The sequence below is a fragment of the Brachionichthys hirsutus genome, unplaced genomic scaffold, assembly GCF_040956055.1.
Source record: "Brachionichthys hirsutus isolate HB-005 unplaced genomic scaffold, CSIRO-AGI_Bhir_v1 contig_1476, whole genome shotgun sequence".
Taxonomy (NCBI): Eukaryota; Metazoa; Chordata; class Actinopteri; order Lophiiformes; family Brachionichthyidae; genus Brachionichthys; species Brachionichthys hirsutus.
This window is the reverse complement of record NW_027180375.1, coordinates 143,439-169,205: the sequence shown is the minus strand read 5'-3', so window position 1 is coordinate 169,205 and position 25,767 is coordinate 143,439. Positions and strand designations below refer to the sequence as shown.

At 40.7% G+C, this 25,767-nt stretch overlaps 4 protein-coding genes across 4 annotated transcripts; all 4 read left to right on the top strand.

The window, feature by feature from the left end:
- Positions 1-9,658: 9,658 nt before the first annotated feature.
- LOC137914240 (protocadherin alpha-3-like) lies at positions 9,659-14,300 on the top strand (the record flags this gene model as incomplete). Its single annotated transcript, XM_068757843.1, has 3 exons — positions 9,659-9,687; positions 11,699-14,003; positions 14,220-14,300. Coding segments are annotated over 3 exons (2,415 nt in total), but the record flags the coding sequence as incomplete, so codon positions are not given.
- An 812-nt stretch (positions 14,301-15,112) lies between these two features.
- Positions 15,113-17,506, top strand: LOC137914239 (protocadherin alpha-8-like). Its single transcript, XM_068757842.1, has one exon. The coding sequence runs from the start codon at positions 15,113-15,115 to the stop codon at positions 17,504-17,506; it is 2,394 nt and encodes a 797-aa protein (XP_068613943.1).
- A 1,174-nt stretch (positions 17,507-18,680) lies between these two features.
- Positions 18,681-21,256, top strand: LOC137914238 (protocadherin alpha-4-like). Its single transcript, XM_068757841.1, has 2 exons — positions 18,681-21,053; positions 21,242-21,256. Exons 1-2 carry the CDS (start codon positions 18,681-18,683, stop codon positions 21,254-21,256), a joined length of 2,388 nt encoding a protein of 795 aa, XP_068613942.1.
- A 1,159-nt stretch (positions 21,257-22,415) lies between these two features.
- LOC137914237 (protocadherin alpha-8-like) lies at positions 22,416-24,803 on the top strand. Its single transcript, XM_068757839.1, has one exon. It carries the CDS (start codon positions 22,416-22,418, stop codon positions 24,801-24,803), a length of 2,388 nt encoding a protein of 795 aa, XP_068613940.1.
- The last annotated feature ends 964 nt before the right edge of the window (positions 24,804-25,767 follow it).

Below are 25,767 nucleotides of genomic sequence, written 5' to 3'. Positions count from 1 at the left end.
AATGAAAGCCGAAGCCAAGGCAGGAAATGTTGAGCTTCCAATCAGATATTTTTTTAGCATGGGGATGATCTTTTCTCTCAAATAACTGGGTCAACATTTGATTTTGCATCTAAAAAATCAGTCTGAGGCGAGCATGTATTTCAGATTGTCATAAAATGTGCCTTTATTGAAAGGCTGAATGCATATGTTGACCCACTGAGCACAAGCTGCAGACCAGAGTGGGGTAAATGTAAGAAGAAAAAGGATCAGCTCAGTAAGACAGTAGTTGTGCATCGTGAAGAAGATGAGCGGTGTCTCTGTACCTCCTAGATCCAGTTTTTTTCACTGCTATATTAGACAGCAATGACTGCCTCTGTAAGTTCACACTTATTTCACGTGTGCATGTGTGTGAAGCATCTCGCAGTGCTAAGCTGTGCCTGGACAGCAGATGCCAAAACAATATATAATGATGTGATGAAACATGAGTGCATCACATTGAACCTAAAAAGTGTCTGGTGACGTTGGTAAACACTGATCCTCTCCCATTTCACTGTGACAAAGAGCTGTCTTTACTGAACTGTATATCACTCTGCTTTTACATTGCCGTGATATTTTTATTGAGAGAGGAGGGGTGATGTGAAATACAAGCGGAGCAGCTGCAGTCACAATGCAAGCACATGGGAGGTGGCTTGAATCAATGCATCGCTGCATGAGAGGACCACTGTACAGTACATACAGCATCATAATATAAATTCACTCTGCCTGCTCGCATCCGTTGGGGGGGGGGGGGGGGGGTGTGGCTGTTTGCTCCAGTTTCTTTGTCTGCTTGGGTGGTTCAGCGGATCAGTGCAATTGTGTTTGCATGCCGAGTGTCTCCACTGAAAACCTTCCCAGTGCCACGCCCCTTGTTTTGTGTGTCTGGGTGTGTAGTCGTTGCATGGGTAAGAGTGTTTTCCTTATTGAACTGCATGCAGAGGCATCAGGAGGGAAAATAACAGGGCAAGCAGTGTGTCAAAGAGAGGAGACACAGCTGGTACAGCAGGGGTGCATATATGTGCTGTTGGTTCTCCTGCCACTCTTTCTCTTAATTTCAGTTTTTTTCTAAATGCACATACCTAACTCCATTATCCAAATTTCTGGATATGCTCTATTTTAATGTGTCCCGTATGCAGTATATCTTTTCGGATAGATGCTGCAATATGAAAGTCAGTCTGGAACAATGTGTTCCACTTGTATTCTGCCTGCTCTGTTTTACTGATCTCCACATCCCTTCCCTCCACCATTCCTCTTCTCTTCCTCTCAATTTCCCCTCCCCCTTCCCACTATTGGCCTCCTTTTTACGCTGATATGTCTCTATACTTTGTTTCCATTTTCATACGCTGCCTTTTTTTTGTCTCACCATCATCCTCCATCTTTTGTTCTGCAGTCTAGCTGTCTTATTCCGCCGCATGCTCTCTTCCTCCACATTGCTGTGCTTCATGCCTGTGGGGTTGTGGCAGTGGACGCTGCAGCTTGCTGCTGTGTGTCAGTAGGGCACATTCTCTCTTACTGCCGCAGTTTCACTGGAGGATGGTGCCGCTCACATTGAGGTCAGCAGCAATGATGTTAATCTAATTTCGGTACACAGCAGTGCAAAAGCAAAACAGCTACTATCTTAATCTCCACACTTTGCACACACATGCTTGTGCTCATAGCTGTGCAGAAACACGACACTTCACACATACTCTCATAGGGCTAATCCACCTTATTGTAAGGCACTTTCACAGAAGAAAAGCGGTGGGTGGATAGAGAGGGGGAGACATGTAAAGGACAAGAAAAAATGCATGAAGAGAATATGTAGGAAGTCAATTTATTTCATGATTGCCACTTGCTTTTCTTTGACTGTTTGGAATTAAAACGCTAATAAATATGTTTAATATTGCACAATACTGATACTAAATAAAACTACTGAGAGTCCAGTCTCTCCAGCTCATTGTACTGTTTATTATATTTAATGAATCTATGGTTGTTTCTGCCAATATGTTGGCCCATTGTTTTTAGCACTCTTGTTTCTGATATTGGCCATTGCATGCTCTAAGTGTCCATCTATTCTGCTCCTCTTTTTGCTGTCTCTTTATCACTTACATTTGGGAAGTCTGACATGGGTGTTAATTTTCACGAATCAAGCAGATACGGATAAGTGAATATGGAGGATGGGAAGTGACTTATCTTCTTTATTTGTTCAATATTATCTTGAAATTGTAATGTAGTTAAACAAACTGCTGTATTTAGTTCTCTTCTACTGTCCCAAATAAGATCTGTATTTGCCTCAATGATTTAGAATAGTTTACTAATGATCTATCTGCATCTATTGATGCATACATAGAGATCATTAATGACTAAGTGTCTATTTTCAACTTTTCCTGTTTATGGGATGACTTCCTTGTGACTTGGGATATTGTCAACACAGATGACAGCATACAGAGGAGCTTTCATAGAGCACATACTCAATGGACTGCTTGTACATATCTGGGAGGTTCTGGACAGTGAACGCGGAGTGTTTTGCAATCACAGAACACTACGACGTAATTCAGTGCAGCTCTGGTGTGAACTGATAAACGTTAGTCATTTCTTATAAGTATATGGATCAAACCTGGATATCAGAAAAAAAGAGATAAATACATAGATTATTTGTGGACATGTCCCAGAAGCAGCTCTGGCTTCTGTGGTTCCAGAGCATAAACCCAAGTAAAAGACAGGCTTGTAATTCAATAGGTTCTATTTATCTTTGAAATCACTACATCTTTCTGTCTTACTCCTTTTCTCCCTTTCAAGCCTGATATCATGTGAGTGGGTTTGACCCTTTGTCCTCTCCACCACTCCATTATATAAGCCATCCACTTCATGATGTGTCAGTCCATTGACTCATGGCGGTGCGGATGCACCCTATACATTAGACATTGCTACCCTCATTTGAGAATCCACTGTAGCTGAATTGAAGCCACGAGACCTTCTTCCAGCATGTTAACAAGGGCGAGTCCTATATGAGCACTAATAATTAATGAAAATCATTTGTGCGCATGAGCTTCCTGTGTCATTGTAACGTATTGCTGTTTAACATGCGTTCAGCTCAGTGTGCTGTGTTATGTTAATTTCCTGTCCTGCCTTATGTCGACTGAGCCTATAAATGATGATTAATTACATGCAAGTATAACAACCATGCAGCTACCGCTATAACTCACATAATTATTATTTTTGTTGTTGTTTCTGAATCAACAGGGATCTGACCAGATGTGCGTCTGCACTGCTCATGTTCAAAGCCAGTGCTCACAGCCATAACATCTGCTACTGTACTTGAGGCATCACTGCATGTCTGCAGGATTGAACTTGACTCAGGGTCAGAGAAAAGACAGACTGTCATTAAGTGGAAAAATAATCAACACACAGTTGGTTAATATCCATTTTAAATTCACCTAATTTAACATGTCCAGCACCCTCAGACGCAGATTTAAGGGATGCTATAGGTTATGCATGTGTTAGAGGTTACGTCTGATTTAATGAATGTATGAATGACTGAGGGAACTCTAGACCCAGTGGCTTAGATTTTGGATGCAGCCATGGTAAGAGGATTGTCCTCTTGCAGTGGTATCCCTACACTGCTCGCTGTGGGGGAGATGCGTGATATGGTCACAGTCGCCATCCACTCGTGGTGCATGCTGTATTTATGCCTGTTCACACTTGGATTGGATCAGATGTTGGCTGTGAGAGGAACCCAGGCTCTAGTCACAGGGCTCCTCCTCCCCTGTGGCTATTCCCCCCCGAGCCTAATGCCCTCACTAATCATGCTGGATAATTGCTTGGCCTTGATTTAACAAGTGCAGTCTCATGGCTTTGACTTTCTGACTGTTGAAACAATAAGCTGTGTATACGTGGTATTGACGGAACTGTATGGATTTCGAGGGGAATTTCAAGTTTCACCTTGAGTTTTAAGGATGACATGCTTGGCCCTCTATGAATCATTAAGTTTCTTTTTTAAAGCTATTTCTCTTTATGTATGTAAATAAGAGGACATTGGAGGAACAACTGTACTGTTAGCATATGTGTTGTGACATGACTGCAACGTAGATGCAGAGAGAGAGAGAGAGAGAGAGAGAGCCTGTTTTTTACACTGAGGCCACTGCCTGACATTTCTTCTCAACATTCTTCTTAGAGTTAAAATGGTCTGAATCCCATGAGTCTCACTCTGGTCATTCATGTGATTTTGATTAAGTGAGCTGCTTGCAGTGTGACTCTTCTCATCTCCCACTCACAGCATTTCTTTTGTGTGTGTGTGTGTGTGTGAAGTTGGCCTGCTGGTTTTATTTTTAGTTGAACCATCTGTCAGCGAAAGAAGAAACCAGAAACCACAGCATTTACGATTTTACTTTATACTTTTATTAGGGAGATTTGGTTAAGTGATGCCCTGGAATCTCAGACAAATGAAATGAAATGTGTTGTGTTGGTGACTGTCCTACATGTTTCATGATCTAGTGGGTGCAGTGTATGAATAAAACAATGAGACATGGGCGTGGAAGATGAGTGCTGCTGTAACTCTGACTCATATCTTACTCTGTCCTCCCACCGACTGAATCTCACTCTCGTTCTTAGTCTGCCTTTGTTCTTGTTATCTTTACCCCACTCTCCTCCAGCTTCATATGCTTTCCTTCTCATCTTCATCATGTACTTTTTCTTTCCTTACTTACATCTACTACTCAGCTTATTGTTTTCATATACCTTCATTCTCATGCTGACACCGATAGCTTCATTTTTCTGGTGTTCTTCATCCCTCTCCTCTTCCTGATGTCCTCTGCCAATATACTTGAGTTTATGCCCCCTTCTGTCTGTATGCTACTGCAAGGTAGTAGAAAATGGCAGACCTGTTTTAATCCTGCTCCCTTGTTGTTGTTTTTTTTTTTTTCAGTCTGTTCATAGTCTCCCCTCTCTTACGAAGAACAGATACTCCTCTATTCCACTTTATGGAGCTGTGAGTAAATATTAATATGTCAAAGGACCTTCCCCTTTCTCTGTCTAATCCTTACACTGTGGGATGCAATGATTTAAGGCCACTGGCTAAAAGCCTAAAGGCAAAGCAATCAGCAATCGGAGTGACAGTGTGCCTGTGTGCATGTCCTATATGTGAACTCAGAATATGACTTATTCAGAGAATAGACTAATTCATTTGCAACGTTCACTCCCATTTAGTTTACATATCAGTTGGTGCCTGTTTTGCACTTAGATATTCCATGCTCATATATACATGATATCACATATGTGTTGCTGAGAAGAACAACATTATCCATATTTACCTTTGTGTTGAAATCAATGAATAATTAAATAAAATGAAAAGTGACCTATTTTGCTCAGTTCAGTTTATTAAGATGGTGGTTGTTTCAGGTATTTTTACTCTGATTTAAAAATAGGATTTGAGGTGATGACTGATTGTATTCTGGGGTGATAATTTACAATACTGTATTGGCTGTATGCTTTGTTGAGTTGATATCATATTGTATGCACTCATTATAGGATTGACATATGCCACTTATCACATTTTGTTAACTGCTTAATTGACAGCACTTATTTTATCATGTCTGTTTATATCTTGAAGCTCTATTATTTTTGGAGTGTTGCCTTGGGCTTTATGCAAGCATCAGTTTGAGTATTTTTATTTCAGGTCATACTATGGTAATACGGTAATGATGATTGGGTAGAACTGCATACTGATTAATGGAAAATGCACGATTGTGTTCTACTGTGCTTTGGATTTATATGAATGAGTCATTCTTTTAATGTAAGTTTGTAAAGAGATGTAGTCTAGGGATCAGGGCCTTACCGGTACCTTTCCATCATGATTTATGTGTTTAGCCTGAAAGTTTAGATATCATACTTTTAATAGCAGATAAATGGATCAGACATGGTGTCCTATTTTAAATGATAATTAAAAGAACATCAAAAATACATTTATCATACACACCTAACTGGACTGCCTACAGTAGATATATGAATGAATGCACTAAATATCACATTATAGTTAATGAAGGTAAAATAAGTTTTTAGTTTGTAACGGAGAAAATCTGTGCAAAAACAAAGGAATGAAGAGATGATTCCAGAATAATGAGCATAGTTTAATTTGCTTGTTTGCATATTCATGTAAATGAGGTTTTTGTGATAAGACTGCAGTATAATTGCTTCCTAAATCCTTGTTTTCTCACTGATGCTCATCTTAATCCTAATTCATTTTGGATTGTCATCCAGCTGTGAAATGGAGTTGTGTGCCGGACTGACAGTACTGATACTGTCAGTCAGTATGGAACAAAAGTATGTGTGAGTTGTTAGGAATATGCTTAGTGAACAGTAAAATAGGCATGTTTGTACAATCAAATTGACGTGAATGTAAGCTTTTTGATCCCATTACAATAGATTTAAATCCATATAATGTATTTATGAATTGCACCCAATGTTTTCAAAACGTCTAAACATTATCACGAATCTGTCAAGTGTTTTAAATAAGAAAAGCATGTCAGAACATTCCCTCCACACCTCCATCACACTCAATATTATCAGTTGTCCTGAATTTGGTATTCTACAAAGTGTGTAAGGTGATAATTCTACTATGAAGCTCCTCTAATGCGATTAGGTGGAATAATCTTAATGATGCTATGAAGAGTAGCTTTGAAAGGGCAACAGCACAGAAAGCAATCTTTGCAAATGCAATATATGGTCTGTTGTAAGTTGTAATATATTCCACTTAATGTTAAAATATGTGAGGGGTGTTCTAAAATGTGCTCTCTCCTCTACATTTATATAGTGAGATGTTGAGCAACTCAAGAAGATCCCACATGACGACTTCCAAAGGCTTATTCAAATAGAGTAACATATATCTAAAAGGTTTCAACAACAACTGATTATATTATTATGACATCATAAAAGCAATATTTATTACAGGGCTGTTTCATGCATGCACATTAGTGTTTCTTCCAGCTGTTTATGTTTTGAATCTCATGAGCATAACATATGGTGTTTGCTATTCCAACAGCAGCAACAGCATGTAGGCAAGTCATTATTTTTCTAAATAAAATATAAATATATATAGTTAGGTTTCTTTGGAAAGCAGAATAACTTCACAACACCATGTATCCAACATTAGACTCTCTGCAGACCAGCACTCTCCTGTATTATTCAGACCCCTTCATATATATTTAAATAAATGTGCTGAGACCCAACGCAGCAGACCTGCATCTGCAGTGCACTTCTTATGCAGCACAGCATGATTAATACGCAGCAAAAAACCCCACAATACTACATTCATAAAATGAATAGTTTACCTATGTATGGAAAACATAAATAAGTGAAAGTGTTGATAACCAATGGTTTAGGCATGTCATGTGTTTGTGCAGTTTGTCCCTGTAAATAGCAGCATATGAAGCAGCTCTATGAAGCATACTGACATATGGAAATATATCTGTGTATTTGCCTCTTTGTTTTGATATGTATCAGTGTAGTTGAAAATGTGCAGGCACATACACATATCCTCTCCCACCTGGGAGAGGTGACGGTTTAATTTCCACATGCAGAGGAAATGTGTGGCAGGCACTCAGGCTGCAGGCGCTTCTGTACTACTGATTGAACACATGCAGCAGGCAAGCATAGTAATCTAAAGTAAGACTGTGTAACATTTTATGCCTCTGTCATTAACGTGTATCTGTCTGTTTATATGGATACTGCTTTTGATAAGAAAAATCAAAAGGCGCCCTCTTGTGGCTGAAAACTGGAATTGAATTGCTACTGCTGTACGTGCGTCTGTGTGTCAATATATTCAATCATTTAGCATGTTGCCCCGTGTGGTATAGTGTATTGACTGGTATTGTTATTTGACTCATGTGTCAGTATCGATCCTCAGATAGTCAGATAGTGGGTTCTGTCCTATTTTACATTCTGATAATAGTCAGAGTTCAAACCCTCTTCTCTGCTGAAATGACAAATCTAGGTTACTGTTGTCAAAATATTATTACTATTATTATTTTCACTCTTTTTCTGTTAATATAAGGAAGAAAGACAGAGAAAAATAATGAGATGTAGTTGAATTTTAAACTTGTTTTTATTTATTTTTTGGTTGTGATTTGGGGAAGAAACAAATGTCGGTTCTCAGTATAATGTGTCTGTGTTCATTAAAAAGGGGTTAGGAGAGGGGCAGTGGCAGATGCTGCAGCTGCATCACCATGGATACAAGGCAGGATATAGTGATTGAATTATGGGTGTTCCCTGTGTAAGGGGTGGTCTATGGGACCCTGCCTTTGTCTCCAGGCACAACATTGAGCCAATCAGAGTGTCTATTACGGTCACGTTTTTTTCCTAGCTGACCAATCAGATTTTCCTGCTATATTTGCTGTTGCCAGAGCTGGGTGTGCCTCCTGTTTTATTAACATATTGATTATGTTACTAAAACGGTTATCTGTTTGATTTGGCCAGATTTTTTCATGGATTTAGTTATACCTGACATTCTCAGTGAGCTACGATGGACTTTATCAAACAGACTTTCTGTTTTTCTCTCTCACATCGCTTATATCTCTTTTGCACGTAGATAACACAAATGCTTATTACTCCTTCCTGCATTTAAAGGTTTATTTTTATCCAGACACAATCTGAAAAGCTGAATAGATTTTTAATCAATGCTTTTTTAACCATTCTAGTTTCAATATCACACCCTGTCTGTGCGGTCTTAATGAAATAACTGTGTGTGTGTCAATCAAGCTCCTCTGTGTTGCAGTGTTTTTTCATCTCCCAGTTTCTCCTCTCACTTTTTAGACTTTCTCTTTAAAGTGTCATCTCCATCACTTCTTTGTGTGCTACTTAGTTTGAGTTAATCATATGCAAACACACTAGAATGTGTTCCTGTTTCATTACAGCAAATACAGCTACTTATTTAACTACATTCATCACCTAGTAGGCCGCCCTTGTGCTATGATCCGTGCCTGTGCACACAAAAACGGCACACTGACATATCTATCTTGTCACATGAAGCTGCATGTAATATGTGGACTGTAGATGTGTGAGTATAGTCTCCTGAGACGTTTACCACAGAGAGGGTATAGTGCCCAACCCACTATACCCTCTCTGGCTGATTGCAAAGGTCAGGCGCTTCGTGGGGCTCTGGGGTGGAAAGAGAAGCAGGCGCTGCTGCTGAAGTCAATCTGTCATAGTGAATATGCCTCTGCAGTGCTACATTACAAACGCATGAGCAGCCTGACTGAGGACAGCCTCGTAGGGTATATGCATCGGAGTATGTTTGGAATTGTCACAAATATTTCACTTGATTCATTCAACACGGACATAATTCTTTTTTTCAGAATCCACTGCATTCCATTTTAGATGTTATTTCATTCCTTTGGAAAAATGAAGCCACTATCCAGCTTCTTTTGTGAGACACTGTGTGTGTGTTGCACACACATGCATCATGTGCTTCAGATGGCGTTTCCATGGAAATAAGAGGACTGTGCAGAAGGGGAGAGGAGGAAGGGAGGAGTACGCTTGCCTTGCAGCATGTTCAAATTGCACCCTTCCCCCCATCAACTCACACGGATATGATCAATATAAGCCTATTAATACACTCTTTTTCAGAATGTTATAATATAATGATCATTGAATTTGAACACGACATGTTGTATTATTCCTTTGGTGTTGCTGTGATTGTGCATAAAACAGTGCTGTTGACTGCTTCCCCCAATACGTACTACCCCCTCCCATCTCTTACCACACCCTACTCCCTCTGTCCCCTTTTATCACGTTGCACTTGGTACATCCCTGCTGCTCCTGCGTGGACTTTATCACATGACACAGAAACCTTGAATAGAGGACACAGTTGTTTTTGACCATTAGATCTATTGGACACAGTTCCCTGTGTTCAAGGATCTGATAACCACTATTTACTTTAACTATTAATTATTTAGCAAATTAAATTATCATAACCTCAGGGAATTTAAAATTAATTTATGATTATGACATTTATAAATAAAGCGTTAAATTGTGCCTAGCTTAGTTGATTTAGTTAATTTTGATTAAAATGTAATAATAATGTGTCTGTGTGTGGCAATTATGGTTTGTTGTTTCTACTGTTATTGATCATTGAGCTGATTCCTTTGCAGATGCTTCCCAGTGGAGCAGTATTTGGTTATCAAGGAGGAGGAGGTGTTTGTTTAACATCTCATACATCAGCATAAGACAGTGTGCTTCCTTCGAATGGTCTCAGAAAGAGACATCACTTTCCTCTCAGGTGCTGATTGTAAATCTTGTTTGACTTTTGTAATTCATTCTTTTAAAGGAGTGGTTTTTAAAATAAAGTAACATTAATTAGCAGTTAGCAGGATGTGAAGCAGAATCCCTGGTTTGCTTTATGGCCTTCAAAGATAAATTATCTCTGCAGTTCTGGATGAACTGTGTAGCATCAGTGGTCCATGTGTGTCACCGGGTATGAAACAGTGATGATCCAGAATCTAACTCCCAGAGGCGAGTGGAGTATAAACAGTGACCTACCTAATGAACTATGAATCATTGAATTTCATCCTGGGCTGTCTGGATCGTAGGCATGGGCCGTGTGTGTGTTCGTGTGTATTCGCAGTGTGATGTAATATTTTATTTTGCCTTGCATTAGGATAATTGGGAACACAAGGGTCCTCCTTTTATAATTATTATTAATATTATTTGTTGTTGTTGTTGTTGTTATTGCATTCTGGACAGATGACTGTGGCTCAATGTGTGATGATTATTAATACTTTCAAATCAAATCATGTTTTCTGCAGAATGGAACTAGGACAGGGGTTTTGGAATCCAGGGTTTAATCCTCAGATTACAAAAGAGGGACCGTCCATAAACGCATGACTTCTGTCTCTATGGAAATGTGGATTGATACAAAAACGTACGTGATTACACCACATCAGATGAATGTGTTCTGCAGGAGAACAACATAGTCCAATTTATATCGTTTTTTGCTATAGAAAACTAAGAATAAAATGATAATGTGGACTTCTGCTCTTCTGTTTTGGAACTAGGGAAATATGCAATGTAGTCTAATAGTTTTTTTTTTTTATTACATTTATATTTGTATGTTTCGACTTTAAATTTTACTAAACAACAAATAAAAAAACAAATGGCTATGCAGACAGTTTGTTATAGAGAACCGTGGTTCAGTCGTGCAAAGGACTGCCTCTATAATAAAGAGATTTGGAATGAGAAGAAAAAGGTGCTGAACATTCAGGTCATGCGTTAAAGCGCTGTCCATGGTGCTAAAATGGAACAACTCTTTTTGCTCTTCAGCAGTGCAACAAATTACTATCCATATATTTCATGGTGAAGTACATGTTCTTTAACAGCCATAAATGAGATCTGCATGTTGCTTATTTTCTCACGTGGCGTCGCTGTTGATCCATCAGAGACAAGAGTCAGCGCATCCGCCTGGCTCCAGCGAGGCCCCACCTTTGCTTTACAGGCTTTGCAGTACATTTTCTCGGTCTTTGTTAGAAAGAGAGCACTATGGAGCCAACACAGCAGTGTCTTTTGCTATTAAAAACTCACATCTGCTACATTATCTAAAATATCGGCCGTGTCTGGGAGTCGGCATTCGTCGGGACGGGAACATGCCTTTGCCACGGAGATGGAGCTATTTCTGTTTTTGTCTGTCGGTTTTTCTACTGGATTGTTACTGGGAAACCGTGTCTTGCCAGCTCTCTTATTCTGTCTCAGAGGAGGTGATCGCGGGGACTCCTGTTGGAAATATCGCAAAGGACCTAAACATTAAGTTTCAGGAATTGGAACTCCGCATGTTTCAAATTGTGACCGTGTCGAAGAAGAATTATTTCAAGGTAAATTTGAAGACGGGTGTTTTGTATGTCAGTGAGAGGATAGACAGAGAGCAGCTCTGCGCAGAGGAACCTAAATGCTCTGTGGGTCTAGAAGCCGTGATAAATAACCCTTTGAAGCTTTATCGCATTGAAATAGACATTGCAGATGTAAATGACAATGCCCCGTTATTTTCTACCAAACAACAGCATTTGTATGTCGCAGAGAATACGTTACCGGGAGTGAAATTCACATTATCTGAAGCAACTGACGCAGACGTGGGGCGAAACGGACTCAGCTCTTACAAATTAAGCCAAAATGAGCATTTTTCCTTGGCAGTTCATAAATCAGGCGTCAGCGTGTCTGCTGAGTTGGTGCTGCAGAAAGCATTAGACCGGGAGAAGCAGTCTGTGATCATCGCCACGCTGACGGCTGTGGATGGAGGATCGCCTCCGAAATCAGGCACCTCTCAGCTCGTCATTACTGTGTTAGACATTAACGACAATATTCCGATATTCAGCCAAGCACTGTATAAGACACAAATTGTCGAAAACGCGCCACTCGGCACGGTAGTTTTGGCTGTGAACGCCACCGACGCAGACGACGGCTCAAACGGCGACATCATGTACTCATTAAGAAGCAAAGATCAGGATCACGTACTTAATGTCTTTGACATTGAACGTCAAACAGGCGTCATTACGGTTAAGGGAGAAGTAGACTACGAAGACAAAAAAGCCTTTGAGATCCGGGTCGAGGCCAGTGATAAAGGACAGCCTCCGATGGCTGCTCACTGTAAGGTTTTGGTAGAGGTGTTGGACGTAAATGACAATGCTCCCGAGATCACTGTGACGTCACTACATGCGTCAATGAAAGAGGACGCGAATGTAGGAACCGTAGTTGCTCTCGTGTCGGTCCTTGACAGGGATGGTGGGAAAAATGGTGACGTGAATGTTCAAATTAAGAATGACGTTCCTCTTAAACTTGAAAGGAACTACAAAAATTATTATTCATTATTAGTTGACGGACCGCTGGACAGAGAGACCGTCTCGAGCTACAACATCACGATAGTGGCAGCTGATGAAGGAACACCGTCACTCTCGAACAAGAGTTTACTTTCTATGCACATTTCTGACGTGAATGATAACGCACCTCTGTTTTCAGAGCAGATCATTCATGTGTACGTCAACGAGAACAGTCCAGTGGGAGTAATTATTAAAACTATAACAGCAACAGATGCTGACGTTGGTCAGAACAGTCAGGTGAGTTACTCATTTTTACAAAGTAACAAAAACTCATTGCCGTTATCAACAATGTTCAACATCAACTCAGAGACAGGAGATGTAGTCAGCCTGCAGTCTTTTAACTACGAGGAGTTAAAAACGTTCCAGTTTAAAGTTCAGGCCACAGACTCTGGTGTTCCTCCGCTCAGCAGCAACGTGACCGTCAATGTTTTAATCCTGGATGAGAATGACAACAGTCCCGCGATCCTTCCTCCATATTCTGAGCACGGCTCCGTGAACAGTGAGAGCATCCCCTACTCTGCTGAAGCGGGATACTTTGTGGCAAAGATTAGGGCTGTGGACGCAGACTCTGGATACAATGCGCTGCTTTCTTATCACCTGTCTGAGCCCAACGGAAACAAGCTGTTCCGGATCGGAACCAGCCCCGGGGAAATCAGGACTAAGAGGAGGATGAGTGACAATGACCTGAAAAGTCACCCCTTGGTGGTTTTGGTCTCTGATAACGGAGAACCCTCCCTGTCAGCTACTGTGTCTATTGATGTGGTGGTGGTTGAAAGCACAGCTGACATCCAGACTCCGTTCAGACATGTGCCCATAAAGGAGGAGAGCTTCTCTGATTTAAACCTCTATCTGCTGATCGCCATTGTGTCGGTGTCCGTGATCTTTCTGCTGAGCCTCATCACGTTAATAGCTGTCAAATGCCACAGGACAGACAGTTTCAGCAGCTACAGCGCCCCCATGATCACCACCCACCCTGACGGGAGCTGGTCCTACTCGAAATCTACTCAGCAGTATGACGTGTGTTTCAGTTCAGACACGCTGAAGAGTGACGTAGTGGTTTTCCCCGCACCGTTTCCACCAGTTGATGGTGATCTCATCAGTATTAACGGAGGAGACACTTTTAGCAGAACTCAGACTTTACCCAACCAGGAGAAGGTAAGGCAACGCATTTAAAATGACTTTCAGTTTCCGGTATTTATCCCTAAAATGTATAAACGTTAGCCTGATGCTGTCTTGTTTCACATGGTTATCTTTTAATTAGTTGTTGTTTTTTTTCCTTTCTTATTTGGCTAAATTCATATTGTATTTTTAATTGTGTCGGAGCAGTTAGTTTTGTCAAAAGTGATTTGGAACATCTGTCATCGTCCGCAGTTTCTCGGCTGCATGGAGGCCGTCTTCTATGAACATAAATGTTACTATTCAGGTTGGCCTCACTGCTTGTCGTCCTGGTGAAGCCTTATTTTTAAAGGATCACTCTTTGTCGAACTCAAACATTACCCAACCAAAAAAGGTAGTTTTGAATAACGGATGCATTTCATTTTCATATTTTTCCCTACATGGTATTAAATTAACTTGTAACAATTGTACACATTGCATTTCTAAATACATTTCTACACGTGTGTTGGCACAGTACATAAATTAGTGACAGTACTGAAGTTTCCTTTTGTTCATTTGAACCATGTCGTTCTCCAAGGAGCTGAAATAACTGTGTTGCGTGCTGTCTGGAGAACACACACCTATTTTATGTCATTCATTTGTTTAAAAGGTGCCAAAATATTCCATGTCACGCTTCAGTTGTGTTATATGCTATGGTTTTCCGATTATTTATTTATTTTTATTGGATATTGGATGGATGGCTTGTTCTGAATAATGTGAATACTCATATACTAAATTGGAGACTTTAATATAAATAAATAGAAGGTGTATTTGTTAAAGCATTTTGACTTTCATGTTCAGATAAATGCAAGTGATTGAGGCCGTGATTATATTTTTTTATAGTGAATGCAGTTTTTTCAAGTCACCACTCGAGGGCACTGTAGACCATCACATTTTAATGATCCTCTTGGTTGGTCTGGACTCCTCCCAATTTTATAGGACGATCATCCTCATCGAGGCTTTGTTACAAGGAGATGCAGTGCAAGAATACATTTTGTCTGTTGGTAGTTAAAGAGATAAGGGAACTGGATGTTGGCTCTTTGTCCGTCACCCTGGTGTGAGGCTGGTTTCTGGAGACCCGATGCACACTGCTCATATTGATTGGAGATATGTCGACGCGGAGGACACAGATCTCTTTTTGGATTTATCTAATCGTCCTTCTATTGAATTGTTGCTCGGATGCAGTATGTGAGCAGCTTTCTTATTCTGTGCCAGAGGAAGTTAACCCTGGGACGTCTGTGGGAAATCTCGCTAAGGATCTAAATCTTGATGTTCACGTTTTGGAGGCACGGAGGCTTCAAATTGTCAGCGGAGCAAGGAGAAAATATTTTGATATCAACCTAAGAACGGGCGTCCTTTACGTCAACGAAAGGGTAGACCGCGAGGAGCTCTGTATGAGGTCTGTGAAATGCACTGTCGATGTAGAGGTTGTGATAAATAGTCCGCTGAAGCTGTACCGTTTAGAAATCAACATACTTGATATAAATGACAATGCGCCGTATTTCGCTGAGAAATGGCAGTCTCTTAATATTGCTGAAAGTACAGCGCCAGGAGGGAGGTTCGGATTTATCGGGGCGTCAGATCTCGATGTTGGTAAAAATAGTGTGAACGCATATAAGATTAGTCCGAATGATTATTTTTCTTTGGACATTCTTAAAGGAGGAGAGAGTGTATCGGCGCAGCTTGTGCTCCAGAAGGCTTTAGACCGAGAACAGCAGCCGACAATAACGCTTACAGTGACGGCAAGCGACGGTGGAAATCCACCAAAAACGGGCGCGACTCAGATCAGTATAAATGTTTTAGACATTAACGACAATGCTCCGGTATTCAGCAGTCCTTTATACAAGACACGTGTTTTTGAGAACATACCGGTAGGTAAAACTATTATAGTTCTGAACGCGACCGACACTGATGACGGTCTGAATTCTGAAATAGAGTACTCATTAAGAAGTAAAGGTCAGGATCGTGTTATCGATTTATTTCAGATTGACTCTCAAACGGGTGCAATATCAGTAAAAGGTGAGATCGACTATGAAGAAAATCCCGCGTTTGAGATTCACGCGCAAGCAAGTGACAAAGGCCAGCCCGCGATGTCTACTGATTGTAAGGTGCTGGTCGAGGTGGTGGACCGGAACGACAATGCTCCTGCAATCACTGTGACGTCACTACTAAACACAGTGAAGGAGGACGCTGAAGTCGGTACAGCTATCGCTCTTGTTTCTGTACTGGATAAAGATGGAGGGAAAAACGGCGCAGCAAAAGCAGTAATTGTAAATTCTTCACCCTTTAAATTAGAGACAAACTACAAAAACTATTACTCGGTGGTAGTTCATGGCCCACTAGATAGAGAAACTACAGCCCAGTACAACATAACTATAGTAGCGACTGATGAAGGGAGCCCACCTCTTTGCAGCAGCAGCACCGTGACTGTTGATGTTTCTGATGTCAATGATAACCCGCCTCACTTCTCAGAGCCGATAGTGGATGTTTATGTGAAGGAGAACAGTCCAATAGGATCGGTGATTAAAACACTGACAGCAGCGGATGCCGACGTTAGTCAGAATGGTCAGGTGAGCTACTCATTTCTACAAAGTAGGACAGACTCATTACCTTCATCTACAATGTTCAACATCAACTCAGAGACAGGAGATGTAGTCAGCCTGCAGTCTTTTAACTACGAGGAGTTCAAAACGTTCCAGTTCAAAGTTCAGGCCACAGACTCTGGTGTTCCTCCGCTCAGCAGCAACGTGACCGTCAACGTTTTAATCCTGGATGAGAATGACAACAGTCCCGCGATCCTTCCTCCATACTCTGAGCACGGCTCCGTGAACAGTGAGAGCATCCCCTACTCTGCTGAAGCGGGATACTTTGTGGCAAAGATCAGGGCTGTGGACGCAGACTCTGGATACAATGCGCTGCTTTCTTATCACCTGTCTGAGCCCAACGGAAACAAGCTGTTCCGGATCGGAACCAGCACCGGGGAAATCAGGACTAAGAGGAGGATGAGTGACAATGACCTGAAAAGTCACCCCTTGGTGGTTTTGGTCTCTGATAACGGAGAACCCTCCCTGTCAGCTACTGTGTCTATTGATGTGGTGGTGGTTGAAAGCACAGCTGACATCCAGACTCCGTTCAGACATGTGCCCATAAAGGAGGAGAGCTTCTCTGATTTAAACCTCTATCTGCTGATCGCCATTGTGTCGGTGTCCGTGATCTTTCTGCTGAGCCTCATCACGTTAATAGCTGTCAAATGCCACAGGACAGACGGCAGTTTCAGCAGCTACAGCGCCCCCATGATCACCACCCACCCTGACGGGAGCTGGTCCTACTCGAAATCTACTCAGCAGTATGACGTGTGTTTCAGTTCAGACACGCTGAAGAGTGACGTAGTGGTTTTCCCCGCACCGTTTCCACCAGTTGATGGTGATCTCATCAGTATTAACGGAGGAGACACTTTTAGCAGAACTCAGACTTTACCCAACACAGAAAAGGTAAGAACATAAACCTAAATTACATGTTTAAGGTATTAATGCATAGAATCGATCCGCAATCCAGCGCTAATCTCGCGTTTACAGAAATTTATGCGAACAGAGAAGACAAAAACTTTCTGCCATTTGAATTACTGTAACAGATTTTTATACCCGCTGTATTTTTCTTTTAATTATCGTCTTTGAACAGTTCCGTCGTTATTAACTGCTAATTTAAATTTGTAATGAGTGAAAATGAATCGAAATTGCTGGATTCGTGTTGTTTCAAAACTATTTTTTGAATTCTCTGCATTTACATTTGCGTTTGTTATTTGCAACGCTGAACTAAAGGTTTTTAGATCACTTCATCATGATCAATTTCGTATATAGTTGAAGAGACACACCAGTTAAATGTATTTGATATTTTAACCAAAGGCTTCTTGTGCATGGACATATCGCTGTCTGTGGTGCTGAACCTAATGTTGCTTCTCCGTGGTCCCTTCACTCCGATATGTCTAGACCACATTGATAATAGCTTTACAAGTGTATTCTCTCAGATCTTGTCATTATTGTGGAAGGTATACAGACAATATGTAGATTAATCACAACCCTTTATTAGATTTCAAATTATAAAATATTTTAGTTATTTTTGCATAAGAGCACATTTATGTAGGTCCAGGTGTGAAACGCTGCCGTTAATTGTTGATTTCATATGCACGGTTGAAATCATTACAATAATTTGCAAATACAAGAACGATTCAGGAGTTTGTCATTTCGAAGTTTTTTTCAAGAAATTTCACAAGTCTTGAAGAAAGTAAATAAAGGAATATTGCGATAATATTAACGGCTCCTGTTGATGGATCTAACATTTTCAGGGTCCAGTAGTTATTATAAATTTTAATTTGCTTTATTATTATTATTATTTTTATTATTATTATTATTGTGTTCAGTATCTGGTGGTGGCTGCAGTTCTGAAAGTGTCCACATGAGGACAATATAGACCTTCACATTTAAATGTCTTATTCAGCGGCGCCGGGCTCCTCCCAGATTGAGATAATATTTCTCAGACGATTGAAACAAAGAGAGGGAGATGGTGACAGAGAACAAAGCAGGACCATTTTGTGTAGCATTTCATTTTTTGTCGTGGATTACCCGAAGGATATAACTAAACGCGTGAGTTTTTTTTTTTTTTTTGTCGCTGTCTGGAATAATGCATTTACCGAGCAAAAGCAGCTCTGTGTGGATTTATCTCTTAGTCGTGCTGGATTGTTTCTTGGAAGCGGTGTCTGGGCAGCTCTCTTACTCCGTCTCAGAGGAGGTAAATCTGGGGACTGTTGTCGGAAATATCGCCAAAGATCTGAACATCAATGTGCAGGATTTGGAGCCCCGCATGTTTCAGATCGTTGCGGGATCAAAGAGGAAATATTTGGAGGTAAACCTAAACTCGGGTGTGCTTTATGTTAATGAGAGGATAGATCGAGAAGAACTCTGCGACAACAAAGCAAAATGTTCAATGAGCATAGAAGCAGTTATTAAAAATCCACTGAAATTATACCGCATTGAAATTATCATTTTAGACGTAAACGATAATTTTCCGTCATTTTCCAGCACATCACAGGTAATCAACATTAGTGAGAACGCAGCAATTGGAGCTAAATTCCCCCTGCATCCTGCTGATGATGCTGACGTCGGTAAGAATGCTGTCAGCGTCTACAAGCTCAGCCCCAATGAGCATTTCTCTCTCGCTCCACATAAAGGAGAGAGTTTAACTGTCGAATTACAGCTACAAAAATTGTTAGACAGGGAAAAACAGTCCGTGATTAATCTCATTCTGACCGCTGTTGATGGAGGGACACCTGCTAAATCCGGCAGCATGAAGATAACGGTAAATGTGTTAGACATTAATGACAATGCTCCGGTTTTTAGTCAAACGCTTTACAAAGCCAGTGTGTTTGAGAATGTGCAGATTGGGACATCGATCCTACAGTTAAATGCAACTGATTTAGATGCAGGACAAAATGGACAAGTGTTTTATTCATTTAGTAAAGTGGGCAAAGGTAAACAAACAAATATTTTTGATATAGATGGAAAAACAGGGACTGTAACAAATAAAAAGAACATCGACTTTGAAGAGAATAATGCTTTTGAGATTCGAGTCCAAGCCAGTGATGGAGCTTCATCTCCACTAACCTCACTTACAAAAGTATTGATTGAAGTTTTAGACATCAATGACAATGCTCCTGAAATTTCAGTGACGTCACTGTCGAACAATGTAAAAGAGGATGCTTCCATTGGCACAGCTGTTGCTCTTGTTTCAGTCTCTGATAAAGACAGCGGTAAAAACGGCATCGTAACCTGTAAAGTATTGAACGATGTTCCTTTTAAATTGGAGTCAAACTACAAGAATTACTATTCTTTGGTGGTGGACGGTCCTCTAGACAGAGAGAGGACATCTCAGTACAACATCAGCATCACTGCTGTTGATGAGGGCAACCCGCCACTGTCCAGCACGAGCGTTATTCACGTACACGTCTCAGACGTGAACGACAACCCACCTGCATTCCCAGAGTCAACTATTAATGTGTACGTGAATGAGAACAGTCCAACAGGAGTAATTATCAAATATGTAACAGCAACAGATGCTGACGTTGATCAGAACAGTCAGGTGAGTTACTCGTTTTTACAAAGTAGCACGAACTCAATGCCGTTATCAACAATGATCAACATCAACTCAGAGACAGGAGATATAGTCAGCCTGCAGTCCTTTAACTACGAGGAGTTAAAAACGTTCCAGTTCAAAGTTCAGGCCACAGACTCTGGTGTTCCTCCGCTCAGCAGCAATGTGACCGTCAACGTTTTAATCCTGGATGATAATGACAACAGTCCCGCGATCCTTCCTCCATATTCTGAGCACGGCTCCGTGAACAGTGAGAGCATCCCCTACTCTGCTGAAGCGGGATACTTTGTGGCAAAGATCAGGGCTGTGGACGCAGACTCTGGATACAATGCGCTGCTTTCTTATCACCTGTCTGAGCCCAACGGAAACAAGCTGTTCCGGATCGGAACCAGCACCGGGGAAATCAGGACTAAGAGGAGGATGAGTGACAATGACCTGAAAAGTCACCCCTTGGTGGTTTTGGTCTCTGATAACGGAGAACCCTCCCTGTCAGCTACTGTGTCTATTGATGTGGTGGTGGTTGAAAGCACAGCTGACATCCAGACTCCGTTCAGACATGTGCCCATAAAGGAGGAGAGCTTCTCTGATTTAAACCTCTATCTGCTGATCGCCATTGTGTCGGTGTCCGTGATCTTTCTGCTGAGCCTCATCACGTTAATAGCTGTCAAATGCCACAGGACAGACAGTTTCAGCAGCTACAGCGCCCCCATGATCACCACCCACCCTGACGGGAGCTGGTCCTACTCGAAATCTACTCAGCAGTATGACGTGTGTTTCAGTTCAGACACGCTGAAGAGTGACGTAGTGGTTTTCCCCGCACCGTTTCCACCAGTTGATGGTGATCTCATCAGTATTAACGGAGGAGACACTTTTAGCAGAACACAGACTTTACCCAACACAGAAAAGGTAAGAACATAAACTTAAATTACATGTTTACGGTATTAATGCACAGTATCGATCCACAATCCAGCGTGAATCTCGCGTTTTACAGAGATTTATGTGAACAGAGAATACATAAACTTTCTGCCATTTGAATTACTGTAACAGATTTTTATACCCGCTGTTATTTTTTTCAAATTATTGTCTTTGAACAGTTCCGTCGTTATTGACGGTTAATTTAAATTTGTAATGAGTGAAAATGAATTCAAATTGCTGGATTCGTGTTTTTTCAAAACTATTTTTGGAATACTCTCAATTTACATTTGCGTTTGTTATTTGCTACGTTGAACTAAAAGTTTTTAGATCACTTCATCATCATCAACTTTCAAAGTACATGCTGGCATCTTCAAAATATATGTTTAGATTAGGATTGCAGTTTAGCGCGATGGCGGAATTTTAATCGGACTCAGGCTTTGATCAAACCGAGGCGAGATGACAAAATGTATGTTATTGGTGTTCCTGGAGGGTAATGTTAAAGGTGTTTTCATTTTTGGATTTGAATTCTGTTTCGTATATAGTTGAAGAGACACACCAGTTAAATTTCTTTGACTTTTTAACCAAAGACTTCTTGTGCATGGACATATCGCTGTCTGTGGTGCTGAACCTAATGTTGCTTCTCCGTGGTCCCTTCACTCCGAAATGTCTAGACCACATTGATAATAGCTTTACAAGTGTATTCGCTCAGATCGTGTCATTATTGTGGAAGCTATACAGACAATATGTAGATTAATCACAACCCTTAATTAGATTTCCGATTATAAAATATTTTAGTTATATTTGCATAAGAGCACATTTATGTAGGTCCAGGTGTGAAACACTGCCGTTAATTGTTGATTTTATATGATGGTTGAAATTATTACAATCATTTGTAAATACAAGAACGATTCAGGAGTTTGTCATTTCAAAGTTTTTTTCAAGAAATTCCACAAGTCTTGAAAAAATAAATAAAGAAATATTGCGATAATATCAATGTTTCCTGTTGATGTGTCTAAAATTTTCAGGGTCCAGTAGTTATTATAAATTATAATTTGCTTTATTATTATTATTATTATTATTATTATTTTGTTCAGTATCTGGTGGTGGCTGCAGTTCTGAAAGTGTCCACATGAGGACAATATAGACCTTCACATTTAAATGTCTTATTCAGCGGCGCCGGGCTCCTCCCAGATTGAGATAATATTTCTCAGACGATTGAAACAAAGAGAGGGAGATGGTGACAGAGAACAAAGCAGGACCATTTTGTGTAGCATTTCATTTTTTGTCGTGGATTACCTGAAGGATATAACTAAACGCATGAGTTTTTTGTTTTTTTTGTCGCTGTCTGGAATAATGCATTTACCGAGAAAAAGCAGCTCTGTGTGGATTTATCTCTTGGTCGTGCTCGATTGTTTCTGGGAAGCGGAGTCTGGGCAGCTCTCTTACTCCGTCTCAGAGGAGGTAAATCTGGGGACTGTTGTCGGAAATATCGCCAAAGATCTGAACATCAATGTGCAGGATTTGGAGCCCCGCATGTTTCAGATCGTTGCGGGATCAAAGAGGAAATATTTGGAGGTAAACCTAAAGACGGGTGTGCTTTATGTTAATGAAAGAATAGATCGAGAGGAACTCTGCGGCAACGAGCCCAGATGTTCCTTTAGCATAGAAGCAGTAATTAATAATCCACTGAAAATGTACCGGATTGAAATTATAATTTTAGATGTAAATGATCATTTCCCTTCCTTTGTCAGCACATCACAAATTATTGATATAACCGAGAGCACAGCTGTAGCGGCCAAATTCCCCCTGCAACGAGCTCATGATGCTGACGTTGGCATAAATGCTATAAAAACGTACAGGCTCAGCCAAAATGAACATTTCTCTCTGGAATTGCATAAAGGAGAAAGTGTAACGGCCGAATTATTATTGCAGAAAGCTTTAGACAGAGAAGAACAAGCTGTTATCCATCTCAAATTGTCGGCCATTGATGGGGGGGCACCTTCTAAATCAGGCACGATGGATATAACTGTTAATGTCTTGGACATTAATGACAATCCTCCGATATTCAGCCAAAAGCTTTATAAAGCCAGTGTGTTTGAGAACGCAAAGATTGGAACATCAATATTAACCTTAAATGCAACTGATTTTGATGCAGGCGTGAATGGACAAATTTCATATTCTTTTAGTAAAATAGACCATTTCAGCAGAAATGATCTATTTTCAATCAATGAAAGAACAGGGACTATAACAAATACAAAGAACATCGACTTTGAAGAGAATAATGCTTTTGAGATTCGAGTACAAAGCAGTGATGGAGCTTCCTCTCCTCTCATCTCGCATGCCAAGTTACTGATTGAAGTTTTAGACATCAATGACAATGCTCCTGAAATTTCAGTGACGTCACTGTCAAACAATGTAAAAGAGGATGCTTCCATTGGCACAGCTGTTGCTCTTGTTTCAGTCTCTGATAAAGACAGCGGTAAAAACGGCATCGTGACCTGTAAAGTATCGAACGATGTTCCTTTTAAATTGGAGTCAAACTACAAGAATTACTATTCTTTGGTGGTGGACGGTCCTCTTGACAGAGAGAGGACATCTCAGTACAACATCAGCATCACTGCTGTTGATGAGGGCAACCCGCCACTGTCCAGCACGAGCGTGATTGACGTACACGTCTCAGACGTGAACGACAACCCACCTGCATTCCCAGAGTCAACTATTAATGTGTACGTGAATGAGAACAGTCCAACAGGAGTAATTATCAAATCTGTAACAGCATCAGATGCTGACGTTGATCAGAACAGTCAGGTGAGTTACTCGTTTTTACAAAGTAACACGAACTCATTGCCGTTATCAACAATGATCAACATCAACTCAGAGACAGGAGATATAGTCAGCCTGCAGTCCTTTAACTACGAGGAGTTCAAAACGTTCCAGTTCAAAGTTCAGGCCACAGACTCTGGTGTTCCTCCGCTCAGCAGCAACGTGACCGTCAACGTTTTAATCCTGGATGAGAATGACAACAGTCCCGCGATCCTTCCTCCATACTCTGAGCACGGCTCCGTGAACAGTGAGAGCATCCCCTACTCTGCTGAAGCGGGATACTTTGTGGCAAAGATCAGGGCTGTGGACGCAGATTCTGGATACAATGCGCTGCTTTCTTATCACCTGTCTGAGCCCAACGGAAACAACCTGTTCCGGATCGGAACCAGCACCGGGGAAATCAGGACTAAGAGGAGGATGAGTGACAATGACCTGAAAAGTCACCCCTTGGTGGTTTTGGTCTCTGATAACGGAGAACCCTTCCTGTCAGCTACTGTGTCTATTGATGTGGTGGTGGTTGAAAGCACAGCTGACATCCAGACTCCGTTCAGACATGTGCCCATAAAGGAGGAGAGCTTCTCTGATTTGAACCTCTATCTGCTGATCGCCATTGTGTCGGTCTCCGTGATCTTTCTGCTGAGCCTCATCACTTTAATGGCTGTCAAATGCCACAGGACAGACGGCAGTTTCAGCAGCTACAGCGCCCCCATGATCACCACCCACCCTGACGGGAGCTGGTCCTACTCGAAATCTACTCAGCAGTATGACGTGTGTTTCAGTTCAGACACGCTGAAGAGTGACGTAGTGGTTTTCCCCGCACCGTTTCCACCAGTTGATGGTGATCTCATCAGTATTAACGGAGGAGACACTTTTAGCAGAACTCAGACTTTACCCAACACAGAAAAGGTAAGAACATAAACCTAAATTACATGTTTACAGTATTAATGCATAGAATTGATCCGCAATCCAGCGCTAATCTCGCGTTTACAGAAATGTATGCGAACAGAGAAGACAAAAACTTTCCTCCATTTGAATTACTGGAACAAATTTTTATACCCGCTGTATATTTTTTTAAATTATCGTCTTTGAACAGTTCCGTCATTATTAACTGCTAATTTAAAATTTTATTGAGTGAATGTGAATCGAAATTGCTGGATTCGTGTTGTTTCAAAACTATTTTTTGAATACTCTCAATTTACATTTGCATTTGTTATTTGCAACGCTGAACTAAAGGTTTTTAGATCACTTCATCATGATCAATTTCGGATATAGTTGAAGAGACACACCAGATAAATGTATTTGACATTTTAACCAAAGGCTTCTTGTGCATGGACATATCGCTGTCTGTGGTGCTGAACCTAATGTTGCTTCTCCGTGGTCCCTTCACTCCGATATGTCTAGACCACATTGATAATAGCTTTACAAGTGTATTCGCTCAGATCTTGTCATTATTGTGGAAGCTATACAGACAATATGTACATTAATCACAACCCTTTATTAGATTTACGATGATAAAATATTTTAGTTATTTTTGCATGAGAGCACATTTGTGTACCAGGTCCAGGTGTGAAACGCTGCCGTGAATTGTTGATTTCATATGCACGGTTGAAATTATTACAATCATATGTAAATACAAGAACGATTCAGGAGTTTGTCATTTTGAAGTTTTTTTCAAGAAATTTCACAAGCCTTGAAAAAATAAATATAGGAACATTGTGATAATATTAACGTTTCCTGTTGATGGATCTAACATTTTCAGGGTCCAGTAGTTATTATAAATTGTAATTTGATTTATTATTATTATTATTATTATTATTATTTTGTTCAGTATCTGGTGGTGGCTGCAGTTCTGAAAGTGTCCACATGAGGACAATATAGACCT